The sequence below is a fragment of the Ixodes scapularis genome, unplaced genomic scaffold (assembly GCF_016920785.2).
Source record: "Ixodes scapularis isolate PalLabHiFi unplaced genomic scaffold, ASM1692078v2 PGA_scaffold3__209_contigs__length_174095766, whole genome shotgun sequence".
NCBI lineage: Eukaryota > Metazoa > Arthropoda > Arachnida > Ixodida > Ixodidae > Ixodes > Ixodes scapularis.
In genome coordinates, this window is record NW_024609868.1 from 171,624,980 (window position 1) to 171,646,475 (window position 21,496).

The following is a 21,496-nucleotide window of genomic DNA, read 5'->3' on the forward strand; positions in this document are numbered from 1 at the left end:
CCCGGGCGAAATCCATGTTGGAAAGGGGTGAAGAAATTGTTAGCGTTTAAATGCTGTACAATGCTGGTGTAAATGACGTGCTCCATCAGTTTGGAGGACGTGCTAAGGAGCGAGATAGGCCTATAATTTTCTACTTTGTTTCTGGGACCATTTTTATGTACGGGCACTACATATGCTTCTTTCCAAGCGCTAGGCAAAGTACAATCAGAGAGTGATTTAGTGAACAAGACATATAAAAACATTGCAATCACACCTGAACATTCTCTGAGAACCCTATTTGGTATGCCATCAGGACCAGTTGATTTATTGGGGTTAAGTGATTGTAGAAGTTTAACTAGACCATCAGAGTTAAGCACAAGTTCCTTCATATCGTGTAACGGGGTGGCGGTAGGGGCCATAGCGGGACAATCATTTGAGCCAGGAGATGGAGAAAATACCGACTGGAAGTAACTACTGAAACAAGTTGCCTTCTCCTGGCCATCGTGCAGGGTCTGATCAGATACATCAATCGGCGGGATACCAACTTGGTCCTTTTTGTTGCTCTTTACCAACTTCCAGAATCCCTTGGGACTTCTCTTTAGGCGGTCACTTAGAGTGCTATGAAAAATCCTCCTAGCGATTTTTAGTTTGACTTTAAATAGTTTCCCTAGGTTACGTAACCTTGCCAGTGATGCTGCATTAGACGTTCTGCGATGCGCTAGATATGCACGTTGCTTCTTATGTAATAAACGGCGCAAATTTTTATCTATCCATGGTTTGTGGTTTCGCTTCTTGGGTCTAATTACTTTGTTCGGAATATAAGTGTCCATTAGAGCTATGAGCTTAAACCTAGAGTTTCCACAAATTGTCAACATCCATCTCGTAGGAGCTCATTTCAAATTCGGCAAAAAAGTCGAACAAGTCATCTGCAAGATCAGCATAGTTTCCCTGGTTATAAAAATGTACTTTCCGTGGGCATGGTCGTACCGCCATAACACGCTTGCACTTCACTCTTGCAGTTACTATGTCATGATCACTGATTCCTGGAAGGTGGGTGACTGAGGATATAGCTGTCTGGGAATTACAAAAAAGAAGGTCAAGCGTGCTCGAGCGCCTCGAGTCAGCTCGGGTCGGTTCCGTAACGTGTTGAATCAGTCCAAAGCTTGAAACAAGATGGGAAAATCTGGAGTACAATACTGAAGAGTTGCAGTCACTAACTTGGCCATCACGCCAGGTAACATCAGGGAGGTGAAAATCGCCCCCCAATACTAGGTAATCACTTGCAATAGAGGATAGTATTTCGGATAAGTACATTAGTGACTCATTGTTTGATCCAGGTGGCCGGTAATATGAACCAACAGCTAGAGTCTCTCCAGAGGACAGATAAATTTTACACCAGACAGATTCACAAGTTGGGCGGGATACATTTAATTCCGAGCTCTGAAGGGCACTGGAGACCAGAACAAAGACGCCGCCTCCATGCGTATTTCTATCTTTGCGATAGGCAACATACTGCTCAGGGAAGATCTCAGCGTCACTTATAGCCTCTGATAACCAAGATTCGGTACCTATTACAATGGACGGTTCTGTTGTTGATACAAGTTCTGCAAACTCATCGATTTTGTTTTTTATGCTCCGACAGTTGATTAGAAGTACATCGAGGTTCGACTGGTTAGCTCTTAACTTTAGCCTTTTCCGCAGAACTAGTTATGCGCTTCCCTGTCGTGCGGGTGCAGAGTTTTGTAATTTAATTCAGCATTGTGTTGTTTCATCCCACGTAAATGCTTCACCATTTATAAATAACTTGTCGTACCGTAAGAAGACTTTATCATCTGATGTACGTGTGCCCTTTATACTGTCCCAGAGTTGCCTACGCACAAGCTGAACCCTACGGGAAAAATCCTCGGATAGGAATATTCTCGTACCCTTCAGCCTACGTGAATTGCGGAGCAGGTTTAGTTTTTCATTAAAGTCATAGAGTCGCAAGATCACAGGCCGTGGCCTGCGACCATCAGCTCTCCCAATCCTGTGAATACGCTCGACGCTGGTAACCTTAAGTCCTAGCTTGTTCTCAAAAATTTCGGTAAGCACCAGTCCTTTCAGCGATTCTGTATTTTCATCTTGAGACTCTTCAATTCCGTGGATGATTATAATATTTCGCCTTCCTCTGTTTTCCAGGTCGTCAACTTTTTCCGTCAATGCCGCTGCAATATCCTGGAGTTGCCTTACGTTCTTATCACACTGCTGTGCCTTTTGGGAAGTCGCCGTTAACGCGTTCAATCTGGATTCAATCACCTCCAATCGCCTGTTGGAATCGGCCATGTGCGTCTCAAGCTTTGCTTGCATTGAGCTTATATCAGCGGAAATGCCTTTTTGGTTCTCCAGAATTGCAGCGAGCTGTTCTTGCATTGAGGGACCGGGGTTTAGTTCGACATCACCACTTAGGAGTAAGACTAAGAGACAGAATGTGTCAAATTATGACTGTTTTTAGTGCTGTCAGCGTCCCTGAAATGCAAGGTGTAATTTTTTTCTCGTTATTGTGCGTAGTTTTAAAGATATCGGCGCCTGAAAGTTTTGTTTGGGGAGTGGCCAACAAAACTTAGACTAGCCGCTCGAGGCCCCAGCAACACTGGAAATCAGCCGCTACGTGAACGTGACGTCAGGATCGTTCTCGTTCAACAAGTACGCAGGCCGAGCGGCACCTCCTCTGTTGCGCTAGCCGTCTAAAGATAGGAGGTAAGCTGATTTTGTTTAAATTCTGTCTACGTGATAGTTATCCAGCATACGCAGCGAGAGTTAGTGCGTATACCCAAAAGCTAGCGACTGGAAAACCCGTGAACTCGTACGGTGCCATACTCGGCGGCCGCCGCCGTGCGTGCGCTATGCCGTACTCGTCGCTTGTATACCCATAAGCTAGCGACTGGAAAACGAGTGAACTCGTTCGGTGCCGTACTCGGCGGCTGTCGCCATGTGTGCGGTCGTCCGTACTCGTCGCTTGGCCTAAATTGTCATCGGGGCTCCGTGGATGGAGCGGCGTTGCACAGTGGGTGTGGTCTACGAAATCCCACTGAGTTGTGGAAAGGTATACATCGGCCAGACGGGGCGGTGCATCAATGACCGAGCACGGGAGCACGCATTATCAGTAAAAAATAAATATGGCTCGCATTTGCCAATACATTGCAACACGTGTGGCTGTGTTCCGCGAGTTCAGCAGATACACATACTAGGAAGAAGCCGAGAGACGATCGCTCGAGAGCTATTGGAAGCTTTCTTATAAAGAAAAAAAAAGTGGGACGGCATGTGTCAGCGACACTTCTATTGTACTTCATTGTAATGAATTTCAGTTTTTGAATGATCAGGTAAAAAATCAATAAACTTTTACGTGGTGCTGCTTTGCCTGTCGCGTGTATATATATGTTTACTTTTCCTGAATAAAACTAGTTGAAAGTTAGCGCCCGTCCTGTATACTTCTTGTCCTTGTCTTTTTCGCGCTATTTTATATGTTTTACTAAGATGAACCAACTAGCCCAACAACGTACCCTACTAAACTACGTAATGTGATCTTTATCCTCCTTTCCCTTTCCCTTCCCTCTTTGTTTTATCCCCCTTTCTTTCCTTTCTCTCCACTTTCTTTCATGGGAAACCAGTTCAGCATTCCCGTTAGAACAACCTCCCCTACTTCTCTCACGTCACCTCTCTTTCTGTCATCGCACTTCTTGACAGGTGTTTTGTAGCGTGAGCTACACTGGCCGAGGGTGAGCAGTTTCGCGTGGCTCGCATAATGAGCCGTGCTCCGTGCTGCGCATGCGCGAGGAGCAGTAACGTCACACGGCGCACAGCTGGCGCGCCGAAGCCGCCGCCGCGCCCACCTCGCCGGTCTGCGCATTCCAGAGGAATGACGTCATAGCCGCGGCAGACGCACTGGCGCCGCCGCGTGCCCAGCTGTGCGCCTCCGTTGCGCAGTAGCTAAGTCTGACGCTGCACCGGAGCCGCTTGATAGCGCCTCTCATTTTGTGCGCATAAGCTCATGCTACGTGTATCCTGGCATAACCGAGCGAAGCCACCGCAATTTTTTGGTTGTGAACAGTCGCAGTCTTTTGTGTGCGATGTGTTTTCTAGTAGAAGCTGCTGACTTACGTTAAAAGTGGTTTGATAACCAAATGCATGCCAGTAAGAAAGTAGTACGTTAAATAAGATGCATTAAATTTGTGAAGTCTGCACATTGAGCTGACCGAATGCTGAACGAAAACATCGCTGATGAGGACCCCGTCAATTTCATCAGGCTAGAATATAGTTATCTATAACTAGCCCCATATCATAGTAACATTACAGAGTACACTTTGGCAAGCTCCTACTGTAGAACTTGGATATCTTCTGTAACTATAATCGGTGACAGGTCAAGAACGAAGTGAACGTTCGTCCTACTTCTTTCCACTTTAGTAGTGCGAACGATGGAGAGGAGGCGACCTCCTCTCCACCGTTCGCTCCGCTTAAGGGGAAAGGGGTGGGAGGAGCTTCCACTTCGTTCTTGACCTGCCACCGACTGTAGAAACTATTTCACCGAGTGCAGTATAATGAAAATTAGTACTCTATTTACAACAAGCCGCGATAAACCTTTTGTAAAATTACCCAAACACGAAGGAGCATGCTGATTTCACGTGCTGTACGTGCTGGATTTTGACGTAGTATAACTTCTAATACCTGTGCCACGGGCAACTCGAATACTATTTACAACGAATGACATTTGAACGATCGCCCAATCAGCCCGCAACACTCCGAGCGTGGGGCGTTCCACGCGCGACAGATCGCGAGCCGATTCGTCGATCACACGAATGTCATTCGTTGTAAATGGCATTCGAGTTGCCCGTGTGGCACGGGTTTCAATCAAACAGTAGACACACATCGCAAATGCATTCTTTAGCACACCATTTTGTCACTTTAGTTTGAATCTTGATTACAGAGAAAAGCACATTCGCAGATGGGCGTTTGCTTATGTCTTGTTCGGTATGACCTTATAAAACACCGGGACACCCATGCTTTCTTCGTCACCTGCAAAGCTACTGCTCGAATTGGTTGTCACGCTTAGTATAAAGCACGAATGATCCAGTGACTCGTGACGTTGGCAAACGGAACTTTGCGGGGTTTGAACATGACGTCATCCAAAGAGCACTCCAATGGCTACGATGAGGGGAATCAGCAACTCCCCCTCTTACCAGGACCCTATTTTGTCTCTCAGATTATAGAAGACTAACCCGTCACTCAAAATTCCTACAAAAGCAGCTTTCCTCTCTCTCTCTTTTTCACGGTGGTCAAAAGTATGCGATGTGGCGTCAGTGCAAACCATGTTCTCGTGTTCTTTGGTGCTGGGGTAGCAAACTATCTATTACGGATGAATCTGCCGTTTTCATCAAGGCACCCATCTACTGCGACCAATATTGAGGCGCGTTCTTCTGCCCCACCAGTCATCATCGTCTTTTTAGAGCGCAGCTCTTAGGCGCCTGTTTCCGGCTTGAGCGGCGTCGCCTTCGCCGGCGGCGTAACTGCGCAGTACATTATTGGACATTTCCCATGATGCACCGCGCGGGGAGGAGGAAGAGGAGGGGGAGGGGAGGAGTAGGAAGGAGAGGGGGAGGAGGGAGGAGGAAGAAGGAGGAGGAGTAGCAGGTAGGACGAGGAGGAGGAAGGAGGAGGGGTCTACCCTCCCCTCAGTACCTTTCTGTCACGTGCCTGTGACGATTATTACGGGTGGAAGAAGAAAAGAAGCGGAACGGAACGAGCGCGTTCCAGAGAACGGCGAGCGCGAGCAGAGAACGCCGAGCGCGAGAAGAGAACGGCGAGCGCGAGCAGAGAACTGTGAGCGCGAGAAGAGAACGGCGGGCGCGAGAGGAGAAGCAGCAGTGAAAGCCAGGGTCGGGCCGCTACGCACGGCGACGACCAGAGCTCGGAGGGAGGACCAGCCGCTACGGACGGCGACGCCTGCTGCGAGCAACTCCAGGGGGAGTACGAGACACCGGCTTCCGCATCATCACATCAAGCGGCGACGCTCCGCAAGGCACCGGGGAAAGACTTGAACTTGAGGCAAGGACTGTAGCGGGAACGGGCTATGAGTGTGTTGACGTGACTTTATCTGCCTTCAGTGTTTTGCTTTTCTTATTGCTAATTCTTTTCGTATTGTATCGCTTCTGACACGTTCCTATCTTCCTTCTTGTAAATATATAATTTCTGTGTTTGATCCACTCATGGGCGTCGTTTCTCTCTTTTCCCGATTGACGATGACAATTTGGCGAGCCTGCCAGGATTCCATTAATCCACTAGCCTGATCTCGTTGGTCCGGAGGAGAGAGTTCGCGACCATGACTGGGTCCGGGGTTGTAGAGATTGATAAACTGATGGCGGCTGGGAGGGAACTAGGATACACTGGAGAGGAGCTGAAGGTCTGGGTTGAGAGGGAGAAAAATATTCAAAGAGAGGAAAGACTGCAGGCACGGGAGGCGGCAAGAGAAGAGCACGCGGCGCAAGAACGCGCATGTCAAGCGGAATGTGTCCGACTGGACAAGGAGCGGGAAGTTCTACAACTCAGAATCGCGGCCCAGGAAAGAGGAAATCGCGAAGCGCGAGGGGAAAGAGGAGAACGCGGTTCGACTGGACCAAGTCATAGCGCCAGTCCACACAAACTGATACCGCAGTATAATGAGCGACGCGACGACCTTGACGCGTATTTGCAGAGGTTTGAGCGTACGGCCACAGGCCTCGGATGGCCACAAGACAAGTGGGCAACCACTTTAAGTCTTTGTCTCACAGGAGAAGCCCTGACGGTGGTCGGTCGCATGACCCCTGCGGATGCGATGGATTATACAAAGATGAAACTGGCGCTGCTTCAAAGATTCCGGTACACAAAAGAAGGTTATCGCGAAAGATTCCGTGAGGCGAAGCCCGGAGATGGGGAAACAAGAAAACAGTTTGCAGCCAGGTTGACGGGGTATTTCGATAGGTGGATCGAAGTGGCAGGTGTCGAGAAGACTTTCGAGGCGCTCCGGGACAGAATGCTAATGGAGCAGTTCATGACGACTTGCGCTAGTAAGTTGATGGTCTTTCTCAAAGAAAGAGACTGCTTGACCCTAGATGATTTGGCTGAAAAAGCCGACGTCTTTCTGGAAGCACAGACTCAGCCGAGCGCTTTAAAAGCGAAGGTAGAGGGACAAGACCCGAAAACCAGTGCAAGTACAGTCCCTAAAGCACTCAGAGAGGACACACGGAGGATCCTCCGATGCTTTTTATGCAATAAGGTAGGACACAAAGCCGAGAACTGCAATGGTCGCAATCAACAATACAAACCATCGACATGTTGGCACTGCGGCCGGATGGGACACAAGGCCGACAAATGCACTATGAGGGCTGGCGATAAACCACAAGCTTCTTGCCTGTGGACAGCCTCCGACGAAACGGCAGGCGAACCAGATGAGACCTACCTTACGTTAAAGAACGGCGACAAAATACCAGTGGTTAACGCAGCTGTAGGGTGGAGAATATGCCTGTGGTCGAAGGTCGCATTGGCGAGAGAAAAGTTACGGTGCTTCGGGACACCGGCTGCAATACAGTAGTCGTAAGAAAGAACTTAGTGCCCGTTGGGTGCTACACTGGAAACTGTAGTCCCGTATATTTACTCGACCGAACAGTGAAATACTTACCTGAGGCGGAAATTGTGATCAACACACCCTTTCTGGCAGGAAAAGTCGTGGCGAAGTGCATTGACGATCCCCTATACGACTTAGTGCTTGGCAACGTTCCACAAGTGAGAGATCCCAACGATCCGAACCCATATTGGGATTCCGATCAACAACGAAGTGAGGAGATGAAGACACCTACGGTCCAGGGAGTTGGCCACCAGCTGGACAAGAGAGCCGAGGTGCCAGAGAGGAAGGACCACAAAGAGGCCTCTCCGTACGACTCGGAAAACACGGACTTGGGTCTGATAACTCCGCTTTCAAGTACCGCGGGAGTGGGAGAGTCGAGGAAGAATAAGAGCGGGAACAAAGCGGAACCTCCACTGAATGTGCGACAGGTACCGATTCTCGAAACGACAGTCGAGGAGCTTTCGACAGAACAGAGGAACGATGCGTCCTTAAGGAAATGTTTCGACAAGGTCGGAAAGGTGGTAAAGAAACACAAGTGTCGCACGAAGTATGAAATGGTGATAAAGAACAACCTGCTTTTTCGGAGCTGTATATTTTCCACCGGGAGGAGCATAGAGCAGCTGGCTCTCCCAGCAAGATTTCGACCAACTGTTATGGCAATGGCACACGATGGTATCATGTCAGGCCACCAAGGCATGAAGAACACGCTCGCGCTAACGGCTGAAGAGTTCTTTTGGCCGGGCATGCAGAGTGACATCAAGAGGTACGTGCGTTCCTGCGATGTATGCCAGCGCACGGTGCCAAAAGGCAGAGTAGGCAAAGCGCCTCTTGGGACAATGCCTGCCATAGAGACGCCATTCAAGAGGGTGTCGATCGACATCATCGGGCCGATCAACCCAACGGCGAGTTCGGGCAACCGATATATTCTGACCATGGTGGACGTCGCCACAAGGTACCCGGATGCTATTCCATTAAGAAGCATCGGCACGGAGAAAGTGGCAGAAGCCTTGGTGGAAATGTTCTCTAGGTATGGAATCCCGAATGAGGTTCTTAGCGATAGAGGTTCCTGCTTCACTTCGGACCTCATGAAAGAGGTAAGCCGGCTGCTGTCCATGAAGCATCTCATGACCACACCCTACCATCCGATGGGGAACGGGTTGGTGGAAAGATTTAATGGAACCATCAAACAGATGATTAGAAGAATGTGTCAAGAAAGGCCCAAGGACTGGGACAGGTACCTCCCGGCACTACTGTTCGCCTACAGGGAAGTGCCACAGGCAAGCCTGAAGTTTTCACCATTTGACCTACTATACGGCCGAAGAGTTCGGGGACCTTTGGCCATCCTTAAGGAGATCTGGTCCAACGAGACGCTCGAAGACGACGTGAGGACGTCCTACGGTCACGTACTCGAGCTAAGAGAGAGACTACAAAGAACATGTGAGCTGGCTCACCGCTTCTTGGAAGAGGCCAAGATCAAGTACAAGGAGCACTATGACAAAAAGAGCGTCAACCGCCAACTGAAAGAAGGGGACTTGGCCCTCATTCTCCTGCCGAGCGACCACAACAAGTTAATAATGCAGTGGAAAGGACCATTTGTAGTATCCTGCAAAAAGAACGAAGTGGACTACGAGCTCGATGTTGGAGGACGCAAGAAGGTGTTCCACGTGAATATGCTCAAGAGATACCAAGAGAGAGTCGAGGTCGACCGGAGCCAGCCAAGCTGCAGTGCGGCAACGCAGGAACTTGGCGAGGCTACACTTGCTGGAGAGGCCAACAGGGCATCGACGCCTGATAACGTGACTGCACATGACTGGAAAGAGGTCACGGTCAACGATGACCTGGATGATGATGAGAAAGATGAGGTGTGGAGGTTGATCGAACAGTATAAGAACATATTTTCAGATCTTCCAGGTCAAACTAACTTGATCACGTGCGACCTGAAATTGACAACCGAAGAACCTGTGCGGATAAGGCAACATGCGTTGCCATTTTCCGTCCAAGAGACAGTCGAAAAGGAGATTTCGGAAATGCTCCGACTGGGCGTTATTGAACGGTGCACGTCACCGTATAACGCGCCGGTTGTAATTGTTAAAAAGAAAGACGGTTCTAACAGGTTCTGCGTTGATTACCGGAAGTTAAACGACGTGCTTAAGGATGACGCAGAGCCGATTCCAAGGGCGGACGTCACCTTCGCCAAGGTGGGCCGCAAGAAGTTTTTCTCTAAGCTGGATCTAGCGAAGGGATATTGGCAGATCCCGATGGAGGATTCGGCCAAGGAGAAGACAGCGTTCTCGTCGAGTAGCGGACTTTACCAGTTCAAGTTCATGCCTTTTGGGCTCAAGACTGCCCCTGCTACCTTCACCAGACTGATGAGAAAGTTGCTTCATGGAATTCCGGAGGCTCATCATTACATCGATGACATTCTCATCGCCTCGGATACGTGGACGCAACACATGAAAACTTTGCAGACAGTTTTTGATCGGTTGCAAGAAGCTAACATCACGGCTCGGCCGAAGAAATGCGAGATCGCATTTACAAAGACGACCTTCCTCGGTCATGAGTTGGGTGGAGGACGAGTCGCACCCCACGCGGAGATCCTTGGAAGGATACAAGATGCGCCAAGGCCGGTGACAAAACGTCAAGTGAAGTCGTTTCTCGGGCTGACCGGCTATTACCGCGATTTCGTCCCAAACTACGCGGATCTTGCTACACCACTGCTGGAGCTCACGAAGAAAGGAGAACGAAACCAAGTTGAATGGGGGTCAGCACAGGAGGAGTCGTTCGAGAGACTGAAGGACTGCTTATCGAGACCACCTATCCTGTTGGCGCCAGATCCCGACAAAGAATTCGTTTTGAGGACGGATGCATCTGATGCATGCCTGGGCGCAGTATTGCTCCAGGAGAGTGAAGGACTGCTGCATCCAGTGGGATATGCAAGCAGAACACTGGGAAAATCGGAGAAGAATTACGCCACCGTAGAGAAAGAGTGTCTGGCGATTGTTTGGGCCGTGGAGCGATTTAGGTTGTTCTTATATGGCAGAAAATTTCGCATACAAACAGATCACCGAGCTTTGGAGTTTTTGAACAAAGCGAAGCACTCCAACAGTCGCATAATGCGATGGAGTTTATCATTGCAGGAACAGGACTTTCACATCGAATACATTAAGGGGAAAGACAATGTTGGAGCAGACTTCTTAAGTCGTCTAGAGAGCTAAGCCGTCAGGGGATATTTGTTCGAAAAGGCAGGACACAGGGTTAAGAGACCCATTAGGATTTTTTTTCGTTTTTGTTGTTGAATTAGGTATGGACAAGAGTGTGTTGCCCAGGTGATTTGTACAAGCAATTAGGGACGCGAGAGTGTAACCACGGTTTGTTTTTTGTGATTTGGGCGATGCTAATTTTTGGGATGTGGAAACGGCATACGTGCGTGAGTGCTAAGGACCAAGTGTGGTGGTATTTGTGAATGTGCCGCGGTCACTACAGCAAGCCATCGAGGAGGCCGCCTTCGTGAAGAAACTTCATGTTGTGAAGTTCTCGAAGTGAGGGGGGTGTGTCACGTGCCTGTGACGATTATTACGGGTGGAAGAAGAAAAGAAGCGGAACGGAACGAGCGCGTTCCAGAGAACGGCGAGCGCGAGCAGAGAACGCCGAGCGCGAGAAGAGAACGGCGAGCGCGAGCAGAGAACTGTGAGCGCGAGAAGAGAACGGCGGGCGCGAGAGGAGAAGCAGCAGTGAAAGCCAGGGTCGGGCCGCTACGCACGGCGACGACCAGAGCTCGGAGGGAGGACCAGCCGCTACGGACGGCGACGCCTGCTGCGAGCAACTCCAGGGGGAGTACGAGACACCGGCTTCCGCATCATCACATCAAGCGGCGACGCTCCGCAAGGCACCGGGGAAAGACTTGAACTTGAGGCAAGGACTGTAGCGGGAACGGGCTATGAGTGTGTTGACGTGACTTTATCTGCCTTCAGTGTTTTGCTTTTCTTATTGCTAATTCTTTTCGTATTGTATCGCTTCTGACACGTTCCTATCTTCCTTCTTGTAAATATATAATTTCTGTGTTTGATCCACTCATGGGCGTCGTTTCTCTCTTTTCCCGATTGACGATGACACTTTCCCTCCTCCTCAAGGGCTGCGCTCTAATTCGGCGTTACAGGGTGTTGTAAAAGGCTTTCATTTTTTGTCGCCACCTTGTTTGTGCTCCCTTCCCATCTTCCTCCTTCCTGGCGAATAAATGCGGAGTCAAACCGCTGCTGAATGTCTCTCGGCTTCTTAGCAGCCAACCAGACACAACTCCCGAGCCCTTCTGCGACGAAAGTGGCGGCAGCCAGGGCAAGCCCGAACACGTAGCAGAGGAACACAGGACGTAGGTGGTTGAAGGCCACCGTGTCCAGCTCCTTGGTGCCCAGTTTGGGACAGCGGGAAAAATGACCCGCCAAGGAAATTGTTTCTTCGTACCACTTGGACATCAGGCCAGACTCCATGAGCATAGAGAGCCTGCAGCAAAAGCTTGGAATAAGCCTCGGTGTTTATTAGCGCGCTAGCATCTTTTACGCCAAGAGATGGGAATTATGTATACTGTTCTGTCCTAAGCCTTTATCTTCATGGGATTACTCAACATTTGTTGTACCAATAGCACCCACAGTATCTATGTACAGTCGTACGGACTGGCGCGCCGCTCGCCCATTTAGACAACTGTTTATCGCGCTTTTGTGCGTGTCCAGAGCTTTTGAAAACCGCTACAGCACTTATGCTGAGCCATAACCGCGGCTGATGCTCTGAATAATCAGGATTATATCTGAAACTAAAACTCCACCCAATCGAATAGAAAGCCGCATAATGAGAATATGAGTCCTTAAAGGTTCAAGAAGCGCTAACGAGCGCACAAGAATGTAGCTTACGTCCTAAAAAGTGCTAAAAAAAATGTCATCACGCCAGTAAATTTGAAACACACAAATCTCGAGGTATTGCCATAATTGATGTTACGTACGTAAGGTTTAAAACGGTAACTTTATAAGGCCAACCAATCCTGAGAGTCGTGTAAGCACGAAATATGTAGGTCGGTCAGTCCGCTACCTCTAAACAATCTTAAAAAAAAACAAAAAAAAAAACAAAAAAAAAACGGTATTGGGGATTAATTTTTGGTTGCCGGTGTGGAAGCCAAGTGCGCTGCTCTACTGACCCAGAACGCAGGGGAAGGAAAATAAAGACAGGAGCAGAAACAGGTGGTATAGGAAGAGGGTGCGGAATGAAAAGGAGTGTAAAGGACTGGAAAGTGCACTACCCCTCTTTTAGTGACTCAAGAAATTCAGCGCAAGGCTTTGTCTACTGTAAAGCGCGAAACACATGTACGACGAAACCGTCCGATCCGACGTCCGACCACGCAATACGACGGTCGGAGGCGAGGGTTTTCCACGCCCTCCGATGCTACGAAAACCCTTTCCCCCCAAGGTCATTCCGGCAGTCCGCACGTCGGATCGGACGGTTTCGTCGTACATGTGTTTCGCGCTTTAGTGCTGAAGGGAAGCCTGCGCAAAGTCACAAAGAGAGCGTGGTGCGACGTTCCCCTGCTCTAGGCGCCACCCGAACTGCGAGCACCACCCACTGAATCTAAAGCAGGGGTCTCCAAACGTTGTGGAAAAGGGGCCGGTAAATAGACACGATAAAATACTAAAGAAATGAACGTCGACATCCAAGTACAAAGACTTAAACGGAGTAAATATTTAAAACAAAAATGTAAGGTGGATGAAAACTATATAGTTAATTTTTATTTAATTAATTATGTTTCTAATTATGATGTTCTAATATAATTGCGACATAGAAAAGTCGCCAGGCATAAACCAAAGTGCATTCACTTTGGCATATTTACACAGGGCAGAAGACCGTTGAACGATAGACCTGATGATTACAACAAGCAAAATTTATGAAATTTGTGACACAGCAGAATATACGAGAGAAGGCAAAACTATTTTACCAGACACATAAGCATGAAACAGGCGACTACGAATAGTAATGCTGGTGATGACAATGCAACATAAATAATATGGCGAGAAAACCCGCATTTCAAGGTAGTTTTCTGTGGTTGTCTTTCTGATATGTTCGTAAGTAAATTTGGTAGGTGTATGTTTATACAGCCTAAACTTAGTCTTCCTCAACGGGCGACTTGTCTCTCAGCCGTAGATGAGCAATTTAGCCAGCGCGGTACAACCGCTACTTTATTTCACCCAGGGATGGGCAAAATACATGTAAATATGTATTGATATACAAATACAAAATACTTCGTCAAAAGTGTATTTAATTACAAATATAATTATATTTCCAAAAAAGCATTTAAGTACAAGATACACATACAACCAAATGTATTTGGTCCCCTCCAATACTTTTTCAAATACATTCCTCAAAATTTGCCTCAGAGACTTCAGGGCACCTGCAACGGGTTTCGGGGTATCTCATTTCAATTTTGCATCGCACACTCTGGAGTTAGTGTGCGAGGCTCTAGTTACGTGTTAGAAATATAATCACAAAAAAATGCAATCAGCTTCGACGTAGTAGGTGAAAAAAAAAATACAGAGCTTCAATTGCATTTTGGTATAGACCAACAAAGAACCGAGACGACCAAGACGCGCAGCACTAGCTAGACAATTTTTTATTGTTTCAACTCGCACCAGTTACGAAAATCTGGACGACCCGCGCATTTAGAATGTTCCAGGCAAAAATATGGATGGAAATCAGGCTGAAAAACATCACAAGTTGTCACTGGCACTTATTTAGCCAGTCTGCCTGTGAACGTCGATTTCGTCACTATTCTTGCCCTGGACTAGCACCGTAATCACAAAGTCACTAAACGCTTGTGCTTCATTGAGAGACACTGCATTTGGTGCAGAACGTAGTTTTCTTCCTGCTCTGGACACGTCTTAGGATGAGCAAAATGAGTCGTGACAAGAAATTTGAGGGATGAATTTTCGCCCACGAAATTGTATTTAATTACAATTGTATTTGAAATACCCACGTTTTAGTATTTAAATACACACGTCAAATACATTACCCAATTTGTAAATAAATACAAATGCAAAATACACAAAGTATTTGAAATACGTATTTCAAATACTTGTTTTGAAATACTGCCCATCCCTGATTTCACCTTATGATGTACCGCAGGAAACGCCACAAGCGCGACCCCCTTGCTCTGGGGCAAATCTCGGCGTCACAAGCTCTCGTGCATTAAGGGCATACTACAACGAAATTTCGGCGCTTATTTTATGGTCCATATGTGTTCAAAGGAGCAGTATCACATCAAACACACCAATATCTTGTTAAAAAAAGTCACGAAAAGGAATTTAAAAACGAATTAAACCATTAGCAAAGAGCACCTGGTGGATGTCGCTAACGCCTTGTTTGTAATGCCAGTCTAGGAACCTTGACAGCCAGTGACGGTGATTGTCTCGCCTCCGGTCACGACGAGAGAAGAGGGGAAGAAGGAACTCCCGTTCCCCTTTGTGTGTTCCATATGTCGCTATTGTCCCCCTAGAAGATTATAAAAGATTAACCCGTCACTAAAAATTCATGCAAAAGCAGCCGCTTCGGTGGCTGGAACGACTAGGCCATCCCCTCGACGTCAGGCTCGCCGTAGCTTTGGTCGTCCCGAGACGACCTACGTCACGATTGCGTCGGATGTCACCTGCTCTAAGCTGGGCCTTCTCCGAGCGCTTGCTAGAGTGGGCCGTTTATAACAAAAAATACAGCCACCAGGCTCAAAATACAAACGTGCGATTGTCATTTACGGATATTGTGGATCATATTCAACCTATTTTTGAACACGACGGATATATTTCAAATTTCGTTGAAGTATCCCTTTAAGGGTATAACTGCCAACGTTATGACCTCGCGCTTCAAGCCTTCGCTGCGGTACAGCCTGGGGTGCACCACGCAGTAGTGATACACGACTGCACGCTGGTACGATGCTCATCCAGATCGAAACGGGCAGGGTTGAACCCAGGATCCCTGGGCACGGTGTAAGATAATACTCTTCATGTTAGGACAGTGCGCTCCTCGCGACGTGCCGATAAGGTTCGCTTTTCACTCTCTCTCTTTCTTTCTCTCTCTCACTATGGTTTCAAGCGGCGCCGGCAGATGACTGGTCGACCCGTGGGCACGGTGTAACGCAGGAGGCAGGCAGCAGTGCACAAGACGGCTCGTGCCGCCAAATGCTCCATATGCGCACAGCTCCAGCGAGGTTGTCGCACGTGAAAGAGACTACGGTGTGTTGGGGTGTTAGAACAACGAGATAATTTTTTTCGCTCTCACACAGTTTCGCCGTTTGGCCGCCGGCGACACTGCCAGCCGCGGGCAGGGTGGCCGCGGAATGATCACGGTGTAAGGTACACCCCTTAGGTGAGGACACGGCGGGGCTGAATGCGCGGCGCGAGGAATCAGATAGTGTTCGTTCGATGGGCATCCGAAAGCCTTCATAATTCCGTGGCCACCGTGCCCGCGGCTGACAGTGTCGCCGGCGGCCAAACGGCGAAACTGTGTGAGAGAAAAACAAATTATCTCGTTGCCATGACACCCCGGTACACCGTGGTCTTTCTGCACGTGCGACAACCTAGCTGGAGCTCTGCGCGTGTGGAGCATGAGGTGGCACGAGCCGTCTTGTGCACTACTGCCTGCCTCCTGCGTCTTACGCCGTGCCCACGGGTCGACGAGTCATCGGCCGGCGCCGCTAGAAACCATAGTGAAACAGAGCCGTATAGTGAAAGAGGGAGAGTGAAAAGCGAACTTTATCGGCACGTCGTGAGGAGCACGCTGCCTCACCTGAAGAGTATTATCTTACACCGATGATGCAGCCTTTCGGATGCCCGTCGAACGAACACAATCTGATTCCTCACGCCGCGCATTCAGCCTCGCCGTCTCCTCACCTGAGGAGTGTATCTTACACTGTGTCCCTGGGTTATGCAGCGCGAGCTTTCGCTCCACGTGCTCCAAGCTGGTGTGCGTTAGCCCACTCGGCTACAGTGAACTAGACATGATTCAGTGGGGCGAGCTTCAGGCACCGCTCATGCTTTCAGTTGAAGCTCAGTATGTGGAAAGTTTGCTTGGTGGCGCTGTGAGTCAAAGTGGCTTTTTTCGCCTGGATTTTCGTTGTGACGTCGTCGTCGTCGTTCGCTGTCATGACGTCGCGTCGCGTTGAGGACGACACCGTTACGCGACATCAAGTCGCCGTTGTAACGCGGTCGTGACATCGCGTCTCGTTGAGGACGACGCCATTACGCGACATCAAGTCGCCGGTATAACACGGTCGTGATGTCGCGCCGCGTCGAGACGACGTCGACGTCGTCGTCGACGCCCCACGCAACGCAAAACGCCGCTATGACGTCACGTTAACGTAATCATGACGTCGCGTGACGTTGTCGTCAGCGCGACGTCGCAACGACGACCGAAGCCTTGACATTAACGTCGACGCGCCCTCACAACCAAGTCTTGTTGTGTAACGTTGTCGTCTTTGACGATGACGTCGATGTCGTGAAGTTGTCGGGACGTCTAGTTGCATCATGTCGACAATGACGTCGGCGACCTGAAGCCAAGCGTCTTTATGACATCGCTTTGACGACAGGGACGCCGTCGTCTTGACGTCGCGTGACGTCGTCGTCGTCATCGCCGTCATAGTCAACTTTGACATCGACGTCGTTGTCAACGGGATAATACATCAGAAAGCAGTCTTCATGTCGAATAACGCGCGTTGTCAACGGCGGCCAGTTTCGTAGCCAGGGTTTTATTTCGAGGAGGGGGGGGGGGGGAGGTCGAATGCCCCCCCCCCCACCCCCCACCCCCCACCCCTCGAAATAAATTGTTTAATGTTACACCTATTGTTTAATGTTTCACCTTAAACGCGTGCAGAGAAACGCTTAACGAATTCAGAAATAAAAGAAAAGCTATATATGCCTGATGTATTACTTTCTGTGACAACAAAAAACGATAATGTTGTCACGAATTAAGGCGACGAGAAGGCGAAAATTGAACTGAAAATGAAGGTTTAATGGGCAAACTTGTGCCAACAAAATAAGTAACGAAAGAGCGTCGAGGGAGCAGAAAAGCAGGCGGCGAATCGGCGGTGAAACAGAAAGCGCGAGCGAGACTGACTCGACAAGGTCGCGGGTAGCTGCTTATCTACCGTGCGTCGCACTCTCGAAAGTTCGGCAAAGAAGGCTCGAGCGTCGCGCGCTCGGGGCGAGGATGAACTGGCACTTTCGAGATCAACAAAGCAAAGGGAAAGTTACGACTGGTGCGATAATGAACGGGAATCTTCCAGAAGACCGTGACCAAGCGTTGCTTTCTCGGCTCTGCGGGCGGCAATATATCTAAATAAAACCGCTTCAAATACAAGCTGGACCATGAACTTGACCCTAGCTGCCACAGTTGTGGAACTTGAAGTCAGCCATATTGAAACGTAGACCAAATAAACAGCAAAGCGACCAAAATTTTTACTTCTTAGCAGGGTGTTGAACCGAAATGTTTTTCGTTCCGGTTTTCGTTCCGGTTCAGGGAAAACGATTCTGCCCCGGTTCAGCTCCGGAGTGAAAAAAAAATAAAGGTTCAAACCGGTTCGAAACCGGTTCGTACTGATATTCTTCAAAAACATTTGACGACAGCAAAACTATGTATATTTTTTAAAAGTGTTACATATAAAAAGCAAACTCTCACATTACCGTGTGGATCGAACGAGCTAGTGCCGGGGCACCTCGGGACGTGGGTGAAAGCGCAGTTCAATGTCAGTCAGCTGACCAAGGAAGCAGGACGTCGTCAAGCATATCAGGGGAAAGACGGCGCATCTAAGACAATAAAAGGAACTTCAGTGCAGAAAAGACTCGCTCCACGCAGACCTGGGTCCCAGGCACTCCCAGGGCTACTTGCGCCAATGGGTAGAGTTCTGTATGGCGTTCTCTTATCTCCCCCCAAAAGTGCAACACGTTAGCGTCCCTTGAAAGCCGCGGCTCCTTCTCTAGCAAAGTTCACAAGAGCTGTGCGCCTTGATGTTTGTGTTTCTAAGAAGAAAACGTTTTGTTCCTTGCTGTTTCTGCTGCCAGAGATCGAAGCTGTTTTGCCGTTTCCTGTAGCTGTAACCATTTCAAAATTAACTGTTGGGCTAGTTGGCTACACGTTGTATAAAAATTCAAAAGCGCAAACACCAAGGAAAAGAAGAGAAACAGAAGAGAGCGCTTACTCCAACTGGAAGTTTAATGCATTCCCCGAGGAAAACATCAAAGAAGTAGGCATGTGAAGTTAAAAAAGAAGAAGATAAATTATTGTTACAGTTTATAGATGCATTAAAAATTTAAACTAAATCTGACTTCACCCCTTGACACTAGCGAAAAAAGAATGTAATAAAAATTCAGAAGTATACACAAAATCAGCAGGTCAAAGGTAAGATGTTTTTTTTTTATAGATGGAAACCAAGAGCGACAAAGTGGCGTATGGACAAACGGCTCTCACATTACGGGCACTATACTTAGATACCACGGTAAACAGGACCGATGCCGGCGAAACGGCAGTCGGCACACCAGCGAAGAAGCCCGCGGCGGGAAGCAACGGGGCAGGCCGACGCAGCCCCCCCTCCCCGTGAGCGTCTGGGTTCGAGATTTTTGTTCGCTTTTGCTCCTTGCGGTCGAGGCTAAAAAGAGCACTTCCGGACAAAGCGTCTATAGACCTTTTCCACAAGGGCGCCGCCATCTTGAATTGTCGTCACTTCCAGTATGGGCGAAAACATTACTTTGCCATCACCACGCAAATAGAAGACATTTAGAGACCACGGTCACACATTCTCGTTTTGGCTCCCCTCTATTTTTTTACTGGTTCCAGGTTGAAACGTTTTACTATTTTGTCGTCACCTATACTGGAGGTGACGACGATTCAAGATGGCGGCGCTCCTGTGGAAAATGTCTATAGGCGACGTGAGCGGTCGAAAGCGTCGCTGTGGTCCACCTGCCACGATTGGCCGAATGCCAAGGAGGTTATAACTTATAAGTACTAGGAGGGGGTACGTTGCAATATTGGTGAAGCCTAGTCATAAAAAGTTTAAACGATTTTGTGCCCAGCGTGACCGCAGATCTCTGTGGCGATTGGTGCGCGTGACATGTCACGTGTGAGGTGGGTGGTTGATTGTAGAAGGACTCCTTGCAGGCTTGCGCGCGCTCCGTCCGGTAGGTTTTATCAGATCGAAGGCTAGACTGTGGTGTACTCTAGTACCCCATAGCTAGACGAAGGCTAGCTACGGTCACGTGATGTGGTCACGTTGGCATGGTAAGTGAGGAGAGTAAGGAGGAAAATGAGAAAGAGGCGAGGCGTCAAGGGAGCATGGCTTGTAGAGGCTACGTGGCCGACGTCATGCCCTCTCCTACTTTTCTATCCTCCTTGCCGAATGCTGACTCTGACGTCATCAAAGGATTTCTCATCGACGGAAATAAGAAGAATGTAAGAACTTCAATTTTGACAGTGTTGGCTGTGTTGGTACGGTGGCTAGAAGGGGGAGGTGTCAGAATCGCCTAGCCCGCGCCGTGCAAGGAGGCGCGCTAATATTTCATGACGACGAGAGGTGGCGCGCGCGTCGACACTGAGGCGCCCGCGCGAGGCGGAGAAGGCTCGGTATGGTCGCTCCGCAGTTTAATCCCAGTGCTCGTTTTATTGGGGGGCGGGGGGAAGGGGGGGGGGGAGGGGGAGGGGGGGGGGGGAGGAGGAGGAGGCTACAGAATTGTCGCCCCATGCGTCCAGACCACAGCGATGTCAAAACGTCAAACACACTGCTCTGCTCCCGGATGCACCACAGGGTACGTTTCCGCCAAAAAGAAAGGGAAGAAAGTCTCCCTCTTCGCCGTTCCCGGCGACGATGAACGCCGTCGGGCTTGGCAGCATTCAATCCCGCGAGCTGACAAGCCTCTCGAGAAAAACACCGTAGTCTGTGAAGCTCATTTTGACGAGAGATTCATAGTTCGCAACTACACGCACGTCATTAACGGCGACACGGTGGAAATTCCTTGCCTGACAGCCGATGCAATCCCAACTTCGTTTCCGAACATCCCCGCGTACCTGTCGAAGAAACTGCCGTCAAAGAAGAAGTCGGTGACATACAACGGCGGCGCGCCACGAAAGCAAAAGAGGGACGACGTCATTCGTGAAGACGAGCGCATCGTTGTAGCCAACATCACACCAGTTACGCAGCCCAGCACCAAAGAAAAGGTGGAGAGCATGAAAGAAGAAGATCTTCCAAGCAAATACTGGGCAAAGCACGCGATCCTGAAAGCACCGAACGTCGTAGCGTTTTTAGTGTGTTCACCAAATGGTGAAACTCTCTGCTTTCAGAAGCTGCTTTTGTGCTCTACTAGCGAGACAAGTATCCACTGCACCGGATACGTACAGGGAGCAGTGGTGAGAACTGTGGATGTCGACAGCGCTGATGCTGTGAAGGACCTGCTTTCGGAGATGGATACTCTTGTTCCTTGTGAAGGGTTTGAGATGGTGAAGGGCATTGACATGATGCAAACAAAAACAAAGCACAAGATATATGCTGGCAAGTTTCACAGTGTGAAATGTGGTGGAGTTTCGCAAAATGAAAAGTGATGCCTGCAATGCAAATATCTACGCAGGTTGCTCTTGAACCAGGCTTCTTACAAGCGCACAAGAGCAAAACAGACCCGTGTTGAGGCATCACGAAAGGTGATTAAAAAATGCGCAACTTTGACGTCAGAAGCGCAACATCGCAAACCTGAAGGAAGACATTGAAAAGATGAAGACGGAGAACGAGTCCACCAGTACCGCTAGTTTGAAGCGGAAAATAGAAGGCCTGTCCAAAAAGTAGCAGCTGCAAATACGGGCATGCTTAAAAGCTTCAACGAG

General features: G+C 49.0%; 2 protein-coding genes across 2 annotated transcripts; both read left to right on the top strand.

Annotated features, from left to right (window-relative positions):
• Positions 1-7,506: 7,506 nt before the first annotated feature.
• LOC120843473 (uncharacterized protein K02A2.6-like) lies at positions 7,507-10,827 on the top strand. Its single transcript, XM_040214859.1, has 2 exons — positions 7,507-9,573; positions 10,750-10,827. Exons 1-2 carry the CDS (start codon positions 7,507-7,509, stop codon positions 10,825-10,827), a joined length of 2,145 nt encoding a protein of 714 aa, XP_040070793.1.
• Positions 10,828-20,383: 9,556 nt separating this feature from the next.
• LOC115315544 lies at positions 20,384-21,220 on the top strand. The gene has a single exon (XM_029974675.2). The coding sequence runs from the start codon at positions 20,384-20,386 to the stop codon at positions 21,218-21,220; it is 837 nt and encodes a 278-aa protein (XP_029830535.2).
• Positions 21,221-21,496: the final 276 nt, after the last annotated feature.